General features: G+C 44.5%; 1 protein-coding gene across 2 annotated transcripts in view; it reads left to right on the top strand.

Annotated features, from left to right (window-relative positions):
• ndc80 (NDC80 kinetochore complex component) overlaps positions 1-16,953 on the top strand; it is a 225,356-nt gene that overhangs the window by 29,784 nt on the left and 178,619 nt on the right. Inside the window, exons 5-6 of one of the 2 annotated variants that reach the window (XM_072482926.1) lie at positions 653-825; positions 13,032-13,134. In XM_072482926.1, coding sequence (XP_072339027.1) covers positions 653-825; positions 13,032-13,134 — 276 coding nt within the window. The remainder of the gene's footprint in view (positions 1-652; positions 826-13,031; positions 13,135-16,953) is intronic. The other variant, XM_072482927.1, reaches the window with a different exon arrangement.

Raw genomic sequence — 16,953 nt, 5'->3', positions numbered from 1 at the left:
TGGAGGTGTTGACCTTGGGTAGGGTGCTCTTTCCAAGAGCCGGTGCAGACTCGATGGGCCGAATGGCCTCCTTCTGCACTGTAAATTCTATGTATTGTACAGTGAACGAATACGGCCAGCAATGTACAAAATTGTTTATAATTTTTGAAAATGCCAATAAAAGATTTAAAATATTTAAAAAATTTTAAAAATGACTTCTAAAATAAATGAGTTTTTAAAACTTACTTTGAAAGGGAGCCATGGTCTTGAAAACCTGATGATTTGCACAATGTTGGAAATAGTCACTATAATATTTACCCTTACAGTGGATTAAAAAAATATTTGAATGTAATCTGTCAGGTGAGAATGAATAGCCAGTAACTAGTGGCATTAGACAGTGTGAGGCTACAGCGTCCTGATTCTTTCTGCTATGTTTTGTGATGCAAGACCCAGTAAAAGCTAAAGTTTCTTCGTAAGGATGTAGAAACTCGTGCATATGTCATTAGATACTTCTGCTCCATTCTCTCCAACACAATGGTTGTGTTCAAAGAACGTTTTTTAAAAAAAAGATGTCTGGTTCATGAAATTCTCATGAATATACATTAAATCAGAATTCTGTGATTTTTGAGATTTAAAAATTGTTTTAAAAATGATTTTACCATATTTATTTTAGTTCCTTGGGGAATACAGTTATCCACATTCTATCTCGACGAAGAGTCTGCAATCACCCACTGCCAAAGAATTCCTGAAGATCTTCTCCTTTTTGTATAATTTGCTTGATCAATCTTATCAGATGCCTGATTCAAAGTTTGAAGAAGAGATTCCCAGGATCTTTAAATCTCTTGGGTAAGACTGTAAATATTGAAGTTACTATTTTTGCAGATCTATAGTGTATTTGTCGGCTTTGCTCCATTGGTACCATATTGTCTTTAGAGTTACAAGATGTTAATCAAGTTCCCCCGGAGAAGCTGAACCTGTGGTCCAGGCTGACCGTGTAGCATTTCTTTGGTGCTTTCTTGAATGTCAGAAGTTTTGTCCCTGATAGTAGACGTTGAAGCAGTCTGACTGCAATGGCTTGGATCAACATTAAACAAAAGTTGCACTTTTCATGGAAGAGCGGGATGCTGCCCTTAACCAGGGTTACCAAATATTCTAACCGTAAGTCGTCTCATTTGATGTTATAGAATTTACAGTGCAGAAGGAGGCCACCCGGCCCATCGGGTCTGCACCGGCTCTTGGAAAGAGCACCCTACCCAAGGTCAACACCTCCACTCTATCCCCACAACCCAGTAACCCCACCCAACACTAAGGGCAATTTTGGACACTAAGGGCAATTTATCACAGCCAATCCACCTAACCTGCACATCTTTGGACTGTGGGAGGAAACTGGAGCACCCGGAGGAAACCCACGCACACACGGGGAGGATGTGCAGACTCTGACCCAAGCCGAAATCGAACCTGGGACCCTGGAGCTGTGAAGCAATTGTGCTATCCACAATGCTACCGTGCTGCCCTTGCCCAAGATTATGGAATCTTGATGTGCACAGATTGGCTGTCATATTTGATACCTTTGGACTGCAGTATGTGCTGTTTGTACTCGTGTGCTTACAAGTTGGGAATGACCCAAAATAATATTTTCAGATTATAGAGATTAGATAAATCCTTCACCCATTAAACAGGCACGGTAGCACAGTGGTTAGCACTGTTGCTTCACAGTGCCTGGGTCCCAGGTTCGATTCCCGGCTTGGGTCACTGCGGAGTCTGCACTTTCTCCCCGTGTCTGTATGTATTTCCTCCGGGTGCTCCGGTTTTCTCCCACAAGTCCCGAAAGACGTGCTGTTAGGTAATTTGGACATTCTGAATTCTTCCTCTACCCGAACAGGTGCTGGAGTGTGGCGACTAGGGGATTTTCACAGTAACTTCATTGCAGTGTTAATGTAAGCCTACTTGTGACAATACAGATTATTAAGTTAATTTAAGTGTGATGTTAGATCAGATATTAGATAATAAATTAGAACCAAGGTTTTAAATTTAGGAGTGATGAGGTGGGAATTGGCACAATAGATTGGCACAATTATTAACAACAAAACAATGGATTAGCAGGGAGAGGTGTTTGAAAATAAAAAGGAAAGAGCTGTACTTACTTACAATCAACAAGCAGATTTTATCAATTGAAATGGGAGAGCTTGTACAAAGGCAGAGCAGTTGTAGAGGTAGTAATCTCTGGTTTACTTTCAGTGCCACTCGGTAGTCAGTAGTGAGAAATTGAATGTGTGGCTGGAGAGATGGTTCAGGAAGGAGGACTTTAGATTCCTGAGACTCTGGGAGCATTTCTTTGGGAGGTGGGACCTATACAGGGTGAATGGATTGAACATCTACCAACCTAGGAACTGGCCTGCTTTTCCAGTGCTATTAGTTTTAAGCTAAGTTGGTGGAAGTGTGGGGGTGGGAGAGGAAGCAGAATGTAATATTAAAATGAGAAATAAGGTGCACAAAGGATTGTAGAAGGCAGAGCAGTGTGATAAAGAGAGGCAAAGACACATCAGGTGCAGTCAGACTGAGGGAGGATAAGATTGATGTTCGTAAAGCATGAATGAACATGCTTTGTTCATTCAATGGAGATCGATTCAAAAGAAAGGGGAAGACAGGGTACTGAATATTCTTGGATATAAGGATTTGTGTGAGGCATGTTAGATTAATTTATTGTTTTGATGAAGCAACAGAAGGTTGATGAAGGGAATGCCGGTGAGTTTGTCTATAAGGATTTAAGGTGTTTGAGAAAGTCCCTCATAAATGCCAATTAACAAAATTTGAGGCCCATTGAATAGTGTCAGTGTCAGTTTGGGGGGGGGAGGGAAATAATTTGATTAAAGACAGAAAATAGCGAGTTGTGGTAAATGATTGTTTTCAGATTAGTGGATGGTAGGTAATGATATTTCCCAAGAGTCATTAGAATCACTGCTTTTTGTGAAGTATATCTATGTAAATTACTTTGATAATGGAATATAAAGTTAAATTTCAAGATATGCCAATGATAGCAAACTTAGAGGTGTGGTAAGTGACGATGATACTAATCGATTAGGGCAGGGCATAGACGAGTGGAATGGACAGATAAGGTGGGGATGGAATTTAAATGCAGAAGTGTGAGGTGATGTATTTTTGGAGAATCGCTAAGGAGAGGCACTGTTTTTAAACAGTGACCTGGGAGGTACATATGCATAGATCTTTGGAAGGGGCAGGATGGTTCGGGGAGTGATTGCCAAAGCATAGTTTTGAAAATAGAGCTCTGGTTAGGCCACAACTATGTATTGCATCCAGTTCTGACTACCACATTTTAGGAAGGGAGTGAAGCTTCTCCTCACTTCTGAGGTCCTGGAGGTGCAGAGATTAGCAGAGTAGTCCTAGGGATGAGGGATTTTAGCTACAAAGTTAGGCTGGAGAGGCTGGGTTCTCCTTGGAGCAATGGAGATTGAGAGGTTTCTGATAGAGACATACAAGTTTGTGAAGGATTTTAATAAGGTAGACACAAAAAGCTGGTGGCACCAGGACTGGGGTACACAGATTTAAGAGTTAAGGCAAAAGATGTAGGGGAATGTGAGGAAGAACCTTTTGCGCAGTGGTTGGTAATGACCTGGAACTTGCTGTCTGAGGATAGTGGAAGGGGCAGTGAACTACGTTTCTGAAGGAAATTGGATAGGCACTTGAGACAAACAATTTTGCATGGCTACAGGGATAGTGTGGGGTAAGAGGATGGACTGGATTGCCGTGCAAAGAGCTGACATGGATTCTGGACCAAATGGCCCCCTTCTGTGCCATTGCTTCAATGACTGGGTTCAGGAAAGAAAGCCGAGGATTGGCAATATTTGTGAAGGAGAATATTGCAGACCTGGAGAGGGGTCAAGGACAGAATCTGTTTGGTTAATAAGAAAAAAAGCAATATCATTATGTCACTGAAAGGGAGTCATTTCTGGTTCATTTGAATCACCTTTGGTTTCTTGGTGCTCGTCTTCTGGAGTCAAAATCTTCAAGATTTCATTTTCTTGTGGGTAGTTTAGAGTAGATGAGGTTTCAATTGATGCGGTCTCACTAGATTCATGAGTGGTTGTGCTTTGACTGTCAAGTTCTTTTGTACAGACCTGCTGAGATCTGTCAGTCTCGCTGTGATCGTGCATATCCTGTATGTCGAATGTGATCACATTGTCACTGTTTTCACATACAGTGGGGAGACTTACATTCTCTTCTTGTTGATTATGTGAGCTGGGTAGACTTTCATAGTCTTTTTCTTGTTCACGTGGGGTGGATGGACCTTCTTGATCTTGATCATGTATGGCGTTCGCTATGGAGTCTTTAATTGCTTCCATTTTGGAGTCTGTCAACGAGCTCTCTGTGGAGGCTTGCGTCGCTCTGTGTGGAGTCTTTCATCGCTCTCTGTGTGGAGTCGTGCACAGTCCTCTCTGGAGTCGATCTGTGCTCTCTCAACGGAGTCGTTCAGTACTCGCTGTGTGGCGTTTTCTTCTTGGGTATTTGCCAGGTTGCTGTCATCCAATGTGTTGGGCGTCTTAAAAAATATTAAGGTAGATAAGTCCCCTGGGCCTGATGGGATCTACCCCAGAATACTGAAGGAGGCTGGAGAGGAAATTGCTGAGGCCTTGACAGAAATCTTTGGATCCTCACTGTCTTCAGGGGATGTCCCGGAGGACTGGAGAACAGCCAATGTTGTTCCTCTGTTTAAGAAGGTAGCAAGGATAATCCAGGGAACTACAGGCCGGTGAGCCTTACTTCAGTGGTAGGGAAATTACTGGAGAGAATTCTTCGAGACAGGATCTACTGATCCTGGACATAGATAGGATGCAGAGCTGGGCTGAGAAGTGACAGATGGAGTTTAACCCTGAAAAGTGTGAGGTTGTCCATTTTGGAAGGACAAATATGAATGCGGAATACAGGGTTAACGGTAGAGTTCTTGGCAATGTGGAGGAGCAGAGAGATCTTGGGGTCTATGTTCATACATCTTTGAAAGTTGCCACTCAAGTGGATAGAGCTGTGAAGAAGGCCTATGGTGTGCTCGCGTTCATTAACAGAGGGATTGAATTTAAGAGCCGTGAGGTGATGATGCAGCTGTACAAAACTTTGGTAAGGCCACATTTGGAGTACTGTGTACAGTTCTGGTCGCCTCATTTTAGGAAGGATGTGGAAGCTCTGGAAAAGGTGCAAAGAAGATTTACCAGGATGTTGCCTGGAATGGAGAGTAGGTCTTGCGAGGAAAGGTTGAGGGTGCTAGGCCTTTTCTCATTAGAGCGGAGAAGGATGAGGGGCGACTTGATAGAGGTTTATAAGATGATCAGGGGAATAGATAGAGTAGACAGTCAGAGACTTTTTCCCTGGGTGGAACAAACCATTACAAGGGGACATAAATTTAAGGTGAAAGGTGGAAGATATAGGAGGGATATCAGAGAGTAGTGGGGTATGGAATGCACTGCCTGTGGAAGTAGTTGAGTCGGAAACATTAGGGACCTTCAAGCAGCTATTGGATAGGTACATGGATTACGGTAAAATGATATAGTGTAGATTTATTTGTTCTTAAGGGCAGCACGGTAGCATTGTGGATAGCACAATTGCTTCACAGCTCCATGGTCCCAGGTTCGATTCCGGCTTGGGTCATTGCCTGTGCGGAGTCTGCACGTCCTCCCCGTGTCTGCATGGGTTTCCTCCGGGTGCTCCGGTTTCCTCCCACAGTCCAAAGATGTGCGGGTTAGGTGAATTGGCCAATGATAAATTGCCCTTAATGTCCAAATTGCCCTTGGTGTTGGGTGGAGGTGTTGAGTTTGGGTAGGGTGCTCTTTCCAAGAGCCGGTGCAGACTCAAAGGACCGAATGGCCTCCTTCTGCACTGTAAATTCAATGATAATCTATGATTAATCTAGGACAAAGGTTCGGTACAACACCGTGGGCCGAAGGGCCTGTTCTGTGCTGTATTTTCTATGTTCTATGTACTCCCATTTGGAAGCAAATGGGCGTATTAGCGAGAGGCAGCATGGTTTTGTGAAGGGGAGGTCGTGTCTCACTAACTTGATAGAGTTTTTCGAGGAGGTCACTAAGGTGATTGATGCAGGTAGGGCAGTGGATGTTGTCTATATGGACTTCAGTAAGGCCTTTGACAAGGTCCCTCATGGTAGACTAGTACAAAAGGTGAAGTCACACGGGATCAGGGGTGAGCTGGCAAGGTGGATACAGAACTGGCTAGGTCATAGAAGGCAGAGAGTAGCAATGGAAGGATGCTTTTCTAATTGGAGGGCTGTGACCAGTGGTGTTCCGCAGGGATCGGTGTTGGGATCTTTGCTGTTTGTGGTATATATAAATGATTTGGAGGAAAATGTAACTGGTCTGATTAGTAAGTTTGCAGACGACACAAAGGTTAGTGGAATTGCGGATAGCGATGAGGACTGTCAGAGGATACAGCAGGATTTAGACTGTTTGGAGACTTGGGCGGAGAGATGGCAGATGGGGTTTAATCCGGAGAAATGTGAGGTAATGCATTTTGGAAGGTCTAATGCAGGTAGGGAATATACAGTGAATGGTAGAACCCTCAAGAGTATTGAAAGTCAGAGAGATCTAGGAGTAAAGTTCCACAGGTCACTGAAAGGGGCAACACAGGTGGAGAAGGTAGTCAAGTAGGCATACGGCATGCTTGCCTTCATTGGCCGGGGCATTGAGTATAAGAATTGGCAAGTCATGTTGCAGTTGTATAGAACCTTAGTTAGGCCACACTTGGAGTATAGTGTTCAATTCTGGTCGCCACACTACCAGAAGGATGTGGAGGCTTTAGAGAGGGTGCAGAAGAGATTTACCAGAATGTTGCCAGGTATGGAGGGCATTAGCTATGAGAAGCGGTTGAATAAACTCGGTTTGTTCTCACTGGAACGACGGAGGTTGAGGGGTGACCTGATAGAGGTCTACAAAATTATGAGGGGCATAGACAGAGTGGATAGTAGAGGCTTTTCCCCAGAGTAGAGGGGTCAATTACTAGGGGGCATAGGTTTAAGGTGCGAGGGGCAAGGTTTAGATTAGATGTACGAGGCAAGTTTTTTTTACACAGGGTAGTGGGTGCCTGGAACTCGCTACCGGAGGAGGTGGTGGAAGCAGGGACGATAGTGACATTTAAGGGGCATCTTGACAAATACATGAATAGGATGGGAATAGAACATAGAACGATACAGCGCAGTATAGGCCCTTTGGCCCACGATGTTGCACCGAAACAAAAGCCATCTAACCTACACTATGCCATTATCATCCATATGCTTATCCAATAAACTTTTAAATGCCCTCAATGTTGGCGAGTTCACTACTGTTGCAGGTAGGGCATTCCACGGCCTCACCACTCTTTGCGTAAAGAACCTACCTCTGTCCTATATCTATTACCCCTCAGTTTAAAGCTATGTCCCCTCGTGCCAGCCATTTCCATCCGCGGGAGAAGGCTCTCACTGTCCACCCTATCTAACCCCCTGATCATTTTGTATGCCTCTATTAAGTCTCCTCTTAACCTTCTTCTCTCCAACGAAAACAACCTCAAGTCCATCAGCCTTTCCTCATAAGATTTTCCCTCCATACCAGGCAACATCCTGGTAAATCTCCTCTGCACCCGCTCCAAAGCCTCCACGTCCTTCCTATAATGAGGTGACCAGAACTGTACGCAATACTCCAAATGCGGCCGTACCAGAGTTTTGTACAGCTGCAACATGAAGATTGTAGTTTAGTCGGGCTTCATGGCACGGGCTTGGAGGGCCGAAGGGCCTGTTCCTGTGCTGTACATTTCTTTATTCTTTGTTGTATCGACGATCTGCCATTGCATCATGGTATTGGATTCATCTACCATGAGTACAGTTGTGTTGAGCTTTTCAACCGTGGCGCTGATGCTTTTATGATCATATCGGAATCACTCAGCCATGTCTGAGTAGTATTTTTCGATAAACAACTCATCCTTTTTTGTTTCGGATGTTTTGTCCTCCATGTTGAATGAACAAATCCTCTTCTCTGGTTTCGGATTTGTCATTATGCTCTTCACTTTAGGTGGTGCAAACTGCTTTTTCCAGGGTGCTCTGAAGTTATGTTCAACTGCTGGTAGAAGTTCAGACACTGTTGTGCCTTTTGAGGTTAAATTTGTTGGTTTTGTGCCTTTAAAACTCTTATTTTTAATTTTTGGGCAGTGTTGCTTTCAGTGGCCGTGGTCTGAGTCATGGCGGTCGTGACGTGAATCGATTGCACGTGCGCGAATCGATTTTTCTTCACTGCGCTTTTCCGTAAACTGCGCATGCGCGGCTTGCGCATGCGCAGGTCCCTCTTTGAACTGGGTGCTCTTTCTGTTCAACTGTGCATGCGCAGATCCATCGTCGAACGGTGTTTGATCTTTTGGCTGCGCAGAACGACCTGCGCCCAAAATCTCTTTTTCAATTGCGTATGTGCAGAATGATCTGCTTCCAAAACGGCTGTTTCCAACCGTGCATGCGCGGCTGCTGTTTCCTGCGCATGCGCAGACTCAAATTTGCATCTTTTGTTCCCTGGGCAGTTTAAAATGTGCTCAGAAGCTATTTTAACTTTTAGACCCGTGGAAAAGAACTTTTTCGCCAGTTTTCTTGTTAAAAACATACGGTATTTTTTTCTTGCGATCTGCACTTTTCAATCGCGATTTCCAGCATTAAACCTTTCTGTTCTGATAATGATTGTTTGTATTTCGCATCACTTATTTCCTGTGAAATTTGGTCTCCGAGCATTGAATGTCTTAAAGCAGCATTGTTACTGGTGTTACAGTGATCTTCAAATTTTTTTAAGTATTACTTCTAATTTGGTGTTGTCTTCACCTTTCAAGTAATTAAAGCAGTTATAGATTTCTCTAGCATCATGTCGCTAGTAGAAGTGCTATTTTCACTTCTTCTGAGGCCGTGCCTAACTTACTAGCTATGATATATAGTTTGAACGTTTGTTTAAAATGTTTCCATCTATGACTTAGATTACTGGTTGTTTTCAGCTGCGGTGGAGTTCCAATGAGTTTCATCGACTCAGCAAAGTCTCCTCACGTACGAGTTTTCTTCTGTTTTCGATCTTGCTTTGTCTACATCTTGTGTAACCTTTCTAGTAAGCATTCTGAAGTCTCCTGGTACCATGTATTATTCCTTGTGTCTGAATAAAGTTTGTAGTCTTGCAGTTGAAGTAGATGCTTTATTTGTATGAGTTTATTCTCTCTCCAGCGGTTATGCTATGTTACATCTGAGCTGCCTGTCTGTGTCCTGCTCACCAGCTGCCGTTCCTGTGAAGAGTGTCTTGACTTCCTCTTTGTCTATGCATCTGTGGTGCTCCCTCTAGTGGTTACTTAGTTGTAGTGTATTTACATTAACCCCTTGTGTATATACAGTGATGCATATCACTACATGACCTAGACTTGAGTGTACGGTATAATTTCAAAATTTGGAGATGAGCCAAAACTTGGGCAGAGGAAAGGAAAGTAATAGATTTCAAGAGGGCACATAGGCTAGTGAAATGGCTGAGAAAGAAGCAAATGGAATTTAGTGCAGGGAGATGTGAAGTGATATATTTTGGAAAGAAGAATGAGGAGTACCAATATAAAATGGTGCAATTGTTGAGGATTTGGCATCAGAGGGACCTGGGAGATTATATGCACACGTACCAGTGAAGGTGGCAGGGCAAGTTGCCAAAGTGGTGAAAGGCATTTGGAATCCTGGGTTTATAGAGGCAAAACACAGTCATGATGAACTTTAAAACACTGGTTGAGCCTATATTGGAGTATTGACTAATTCTGCACATTAGGAATGATGTGAAGGCTTAAAAGATGGTACAGAAAAGATTGAAGAATGTGGGATATGAATTACTCTGATAGAGACATAGATGTTTACAGCATGGAAACAGGCCTAGCTGATCCATGCCACCCAGTTTCTATCACTAAGCTAGTCCCACTTGCCTGCATTTGGCCCATATCCCTCTATACCCACCCTGCCCATGTAACTGTCTAACTGCTTTGTAAAGGACAAAGTTGTACCTGCCTCTGGAGCCCATTCGAGATGCTCACTGCCCCCGTGTGAAGAAATCCCCCTTCTGGTCTCCTTTGTATCTCTCTCCTCTCATGTTAAACCTATGCCCTCTAGTGCTAGATTCCTCTACCTTTGGGAATTGATATCGACTGTCTACCTTATCGATGCTCCTCATTATTTTATAGACCTTTATAAGATCACCCCTAAGCCTCCTATGGCCCGTGGAAAAAAGTCCCAGCCTATCCAGCCTCTCCTTATAACTCAGACCATCAAGCCTTGGTAGCATCCTTGTAAATCTCTTCTGAACTCTTTCTATTGTAACAATATCCTTCCTATAATAGGGTGACCAGAACTGAACACCATATTCCATTTGTGGTCTCACCAATGCCTTGTGCAGCTTCAACAAGAAGTCCCAACTCCTGTATTCATTATTCTCACCAATAAAACCTAGTATTCTTCACCACCCTGTCCACCTGCCAATCCACCTTCAAGGAGCTATGAACCTGTATCCCTTGATCTTTGTTCTGTAACTCTCCCCAACTCCCTACCATGAACTGAATAGGTCCTGCCCTGATTTGATCTACCAAAATGCATCACCTCACATTTATCCAAATTAAACTCCATCTGCCATTCATCGGCCCACTGGCCCAATTGGTCAAGATCCTGTTGCAATCTTATATAACCTTCTTCACTATTCACCATGCCACCAATCTTGGCGTCATCTGCAAACTTACCAACCATGCTTCCTACATTCTCATCCAAATCATTTGTATATATCACAAATAACAGTGGACCCAGCACCGATCCCTGAGGCACACCTGGTCACAAGCCTCCAGTTTGAAAAACAACCCTCCACAACCACCCTTTGGCTTCGGTCGGCAAGCCAATTTTGTATCCAGTTGGCTACCTCGCCCTAGATTCCGTGAGATTTAACCTTTTACAACAACCTACCATGCGGTACCTTGTCAAAGGCCTTGCTGAAGTCCACGTAGACGACGTCGACCGCACTGCCCTCATCTACCTTCTTGGTTACCCCTTCAAAAAACTCAATCAAATTTGTGAGTCATGACTTTCCCCTTAAAAAGCCATGCTGACTTTCCTTAATTAGCCCTTGCCTGGCTAAATGTCTGTAGATCCTGACCCTCAGAATACCTTCGAACAATTTACCCACTACAGAAGTAAGACTCACTGGTCGGTCGTTTCCAGGCTTATCCCTACAGCCCTTCTTAAACAAGGGCAAAACATTTGCTACCCTCCAATCTTCAGGCACCGCTCCAGTGGCTGTCGATGATTTAAATATCTTCGCTAGGGGGCTGGCAATTTCCTCCCTCGCCTCCCACAACGGCCTGGGATTCATTTCATCAGGTGCCGGGGATTTGTCTATCTTGATGCGCTTTAATACCTCCAGCACCTCCTTCTCTGTAATATGTACACTCCCCAAGACATCAATTTTATTTCCACAATTTCCCTAACATTCATGTCTTTCTCAAAGATAAATAGTGACTAGGAATATTCATTTAGGTCCTCTCCCATCCCTTGTGGATCTGCACATAGATGACCCTGTTTATCCTGAAGAGGCCCTACCCTCTCCCTAGTCACTCTTTTGCCCATTATGTATCTGTAAATCTCTTTGGATTTTCCTTTGCCTTATCTGCCAAGACATTCTCATGTCCCCTTTTTTCCCTCCTGACTTCTCTCTTAACTCTACTCTGATAAGCCCTATTTTCTTCAAGGGATCCACTTGATCCCAGCTGCCTGTGCATGTCATATGCCTCCTTCCTTTTGACCATGGCCTCAATATCCCGAGTCATCCAGGGTTCCCCATTTCTACCATCCTTACCCTTCACTCTTAAGAGGAATGTGCTCATCCTGAACTCTAGTTAACACACTTTTGAAAGACTCTCACTTACCAGCTGTCCCCTTGCCTGTGAACAGGCTCCCCCAATCAACTTTTGAAAGTTCCTGCCTAATACTATCGAAATTGGCCTTGCCCCAATTTAGAATTTTAACTTTTGGGCCAGAACTATCATTCTCCATAGCTATCTTAAAACTAATGGAATTATGGTCACTGGTCCCAAAGTGATCCCTCACTAACTCTTCCGTCAGCTGCCCTTCCTTATTCCCCAAGAGGATGTCAAGTTGTGTCATCCACATATTGAATGAGTAATTCTTCCTGAATACACTCGACAAATTTCTCTCCATCCAAACCCCTAGTGCTATGGCTGTCCCAGTTAATGTTGGGAAAGTTAAAATCCCCTACAATTACCACCCTATTTTTCTGGCAGCTATCTGTAATCTTATATATTATGAAGATTGATAGATTGAAGAAGTTTGAGAGGAAATTTGGTCGAGGGGCTCTACGTCGTAAAGGGGGTAGACAATAGATGGATTCATGTAAAGGTTGATAACAAGAGGCACAGATTTAAGGTGATGAGCAACGAACCAACATTGACATGAAAACATTTTTTTATGCAGCCTCTGGTTAGGATCTAGAATGAACTGCCTGAGAGTGTGATGTGGAGTTGGAGGCAGCTTATTGATGAGGAGAAAGAGTCCTAACAATACTGTAGATATCCCAACACACACTGACTGCAGCAGCTCAATAATATGGCTCATCACTACCCCTTCACTGACAAGAAGAGCACTAAATGTTGGCTTTGCTATTGCTGAAGGATGTGACTTGGCGTCCCCCAGGGATCTGAATTGGAGGCCTAACTAACTTGAATAAAATAATAGCCATACATTTGGTGGATAACCATTCTCTGCTTCCTCTTGAATTTCCCACCATTACAGATGCCAGTCTGCAGTTAATAAGACTTTCTTGAGTTGAGATTAGATAATGTTTACAGAACAATAACCATGAACAGTGAGGCAGTTCAATTATCTGATGTTTCATATGCCTTTTCTAGTTGCTATATATTTGGCAGGACAATATTACTCGATGTGCAGAAGATAGTGTCAATGAAATTAAGTTTATATCCCTATCATTGGTGACTGATATCATTATTTGTTTAAGGTATCCCTTTCCATTGTCAAAAAGCTCAATGTATACAGTCGGAGCTCCACACACTTGGCCACTGATTCTTGGTGCATTGGTTTGGTTGATGGATCAAATTAAGGTAAGAATCTCTAATGAAACTTATGAAAAGAAAATTGGAAGCGTGTATATTTAAAGGAAGCTTGTTACTGCAAATTGGGCCTGTGAGCAAGGAAACCGTTGTATTTCAGATGTGCACTGATACATTGGGCTACTGTAGCATAATTGTGAACTGTCAGTTGCACACCAGTTTGAAAAACAAACCTAGAAATAAGGTGGCACGAGTAAAAATGACCATGAAATTGTTGAATTATTGTGGAATCCAAGTAGTTCATTACCTTGTCTGGCCTATAAGTGACTCCATTCTCACCAACACAATGCACGTTAAACCTTTGAAGCAGCTTAGCCAAGCCTTGGGTGTATCAGAGAACCATGGGAGCATTACGGTGCAGAAAGAGGCCACTCAGCCCATCGTGTCTGCGCTGGCCAAAAAGAGAGAAAAAAAGGAACTTAGTCGCTCGTTTTAATCCCACTTTCCAGCACCTGGTTCATATCTTGCAGGTTTTAAAAGTTATTTTCCGGGATGTGGGCGTCGCTGGTTAGACCAGCATTTATTGCCCATCCCTAGTTGCCTGTCAGAAGTTGGTGGTTAGTTGCCGCCTTGAACTGCTGCAATCCCTGAGGTGTAGATACACCCACAGTGCTGTAAGGGAGAGAGTTCCTGGATTTTCACCCAGCGACATTGAAGGAACGGCAATAGATTTCCAAGTTGGGGTGGTGAGGGACTTGAAGGGGAACCTTCAGATGGTGTGGTTCCCAGGTATCTGCTGCTCTTGTCCTTCTGGGTGGTAATGTTCGTGGGTTTGGAAGGTGCTGTGTAAGGAATCTTGGCAAGCCCCTGCAGTGCATCTTGTAGATGGTACACACTGCTGCCATTGTTCGTCGGTGCTGGAGGGATTGAAAGTTTGGGGGTGGGGGGCTGGTAGCAACCAAGCGGACTGCTTTGTCCTGGATGATGTTGAGCCTCATTGAATATTTTTGGAGCTACACTCATCCAGGCAAGTGGAGAGTATTCCATTACATTCCTGGCTTGTGCCTTCTAGATCATGTACAGGTTTTGTGGGGTCAGTGGGTGAGTTACTCGCAATAGGTTGCCTAGCCTTTGACATACTCTGGTAGCCCGAGTATTAATATGGCAGCACATCCAGGCACCTTTTTAAATGCGTTGTGTTTCTGCCTCAGCCACAAACCTAGGCAGTGATCCCAGATGTCCGCAACCCTCTTGAGTGAAAAAGGTTTTCCTCAAATGATAGTAAATCAACATCGGACATGTGGGAGTCTTTCAAGCAACAGTTGATTAGGATTCAGGAAAGTCACGTTCCTGAGATAACGAAGGCGGGAAGTTAAGGATAATGAGGGATATTGTGAACCTCGTCAAAAAGAAAAAGACTTTTGTACGTTCTAGAAGGGTGGGGACAGTCAACCCTTGAGGAATATAAAGAAAGTAGGAAGGTACTGAAACGGAAAATTAGGAGGGCTAGAAGGGGGTCATGAAAAGTCCTTGGCAAGTAGGATTAAGGTGAATCCCAAAGCTTCTTATTCATTTGTAAAAAGCAAGAGGTTGGCCAGGGAAAGAATTGGACCACTTGAGGAAAGTGGTGGAAATCTGTGTTGAGCAGAGGAAATGGGCAAGGTACTAAATGAATACTTTGCATCAGTGTTCGCCAAAGAAAGGGACTTTGTGGAAGATGATTCCTGGGTGGGGTGTGTGGATAGTCTGGGTCATGTTAACATCGGAAAGGAGGAGGTATTGGATCTTTTAAAGGATATTAAGGTAGATAGGTCTCCTGGGCCGGATGGGATTTGCCTCAGAATACTGAGGGAAGCAAGGGAGGAAATTGCTTGGACGTTGACATCTTTGTATCCTCATTGACTACAAGTGAGATCCCAGAGGACCGGAGAATAGCTAATGTGGTACCGCTGTTTAAGAAAGGTAGCAGGGATAATCCTGGAAACTATAGGCCGGTGAGCCTTGTAGGTAAATTATTGGTGGGAATTCTCAGGGACAGGATTTATACCGATTTGGAAACAAATGGACTCATAAGCAATAGACAACATGGTTTTGTGAAGTGGAGGTCGTGCCTCACTAACTTGATCTAGATTTTTGAGGAGTTCACAAAGATGATTGATATGGGGAGGGTGTTGGATGTTATTTACATAGACTTCAGTAACGGTTCCTCATGGCAGACTGGTACAAAAGGTGAAGTCACACTGGATCAGAGATGAGGTGGTAAGATGGATACAGAACTGGCTCGGTCACAAGGCAACCTGAATGGAAGGTTGTGATGCTCCACAGGTATCTGTGCTTGGGCCTCTGTTGTTTGTAGTATACATAAATGATTTGGAGAAAAATGTAGCTGGTCTAATTAGTGAGTTCGCAGATGGCACCAAGGTTGGTGGAGTGGCAGATAGTGTTGAGGGTTGTCAGAAGATACAGCAGGACATAGATAGGTTGGAGACTTGGGCAGAAAAATGGCAAATGGAGTTTAATCCGGACAAATGTGAGGTAATGCATTTTGGTAGGTCTAACATAGATGGAAATATATTGTAAATGACTAAACTCTTGGGACAATCGATAGTCAGAGAGATGTGGGCGGGCATGTCCACAGATCTTTGAAGGTGGCAACACGAGGACAACGTAGTTAAGAAAGCATCTGGAATGCTTGCCTTCATTGGACGGGGCATCGAGTATAAAAACTGGCAAGTCATGCTTCAGTTGTATAGAACCTTGGTAAGGCCACACTTGGAATATTGCACACAATTCTGGTCACCACTCTACCAGAAGGATGTGGAGGCTTTGGAGAAAGTGCAGAGGAAGTTTACCAGAATGTTGCCCTGTCTGGAGGGTGTTGGCTATTTGGAGAGGCTGAATAGACTTGGATTGTTTTCATTAGAAAGACTGAGGTTGGACTTCCGGTGACGGCGGGCGGGAGGCGGCCGCACGATGGAGAGCCCCCGCTCGGGAACGGCAATTTCGGGGCTTTAAGCCCGGTCCCAGGGTCCACGGAGGCGGCAGAAGAAGGGAGAAGGCACGGAGGAGGCACTGAGAAGACACAGGTGAGCAAAAAAAACGGCCTTAAAAAAACCAGCTGGAGGTCCGTTGGGGAGTGGAAAGGTCACCGCGGGGTCACCAGGAAAAATGGAGGCTGGAGCACCAGGGAAGGCCGCACTGCTTACGGCTGAAGAAATAACCAAGGTGATGGCTGCGGAATTTGAAAAGCAGTTGACGCAGATTGCGAAATGCATGGATACGGTGAGGAAGGAGATGAGGGAGGTCTTGAGTGTGCTGGTGGAGGAGGCGGTTTCCCCGGTGAGGACGGAGGTGGCGAGCGCAGTGGCGGAGGTGCGAGAGCAAGGGGAGGCGCTGAAAGAAGTGAAGGAGACGTTATTGCAGCACGGTGATCAACTTGCCTCGATGGGGAAACAGATGCGGAAGGTGATGGATACTAACAAGGATCTGCGAGGAAAAATGGAAGACCTGGAAAATAGATCCAGGCGACAGAACTTGAGGATTGTGGGGCTGCCCGAAAGAGTTGAAGGACCGAAACCGACTGAGTATTTTGCCGCGATGCTGGCAAAACTACTGGGGGAGGGGGAGGACCCATCCCGATATGAACTGGATCGGGCTCATCGGTTGTGTAGGCCTGTACCAAAGGCGAGTGAGCCGCCAAGGGCAGTGACTCTGAGCTTCCGTAGGTACAGGCTGAAGGAGAAGGTCCTGAGCTGGGCCAAGCAGAAGCGGGTGGTGCAGTGGGCTGGAGCTGGTATACGTGTATACCAGGACTTTACGGTGGAGCTGGCAAGGAGGCGGGCTGCCTTCAACCGGGTGAAGAGGGCACTG

The sequence above is a fragment of the Scyliorhinus torazame genome, chromosome 18, assembly GCF_047496885.1.
Source record: "Scyliorhinus torazame isolate Kashiwa2021f chromosome 18, sScyTor2.1, whole genome shotgun sequence".
In the NCBI taxonomy this organism is placed as follows: domain Eukaryota; kingdom Metazoa; phylum Chordata; class Chondrichthyes; order Carcharhiniformes; family Scyliorhinidae; genus Scyliorhinus; species Scyliorhinus torazame.
This window is presented reverse-complemented; position numbering and strand designations above follow the sequence as displayed.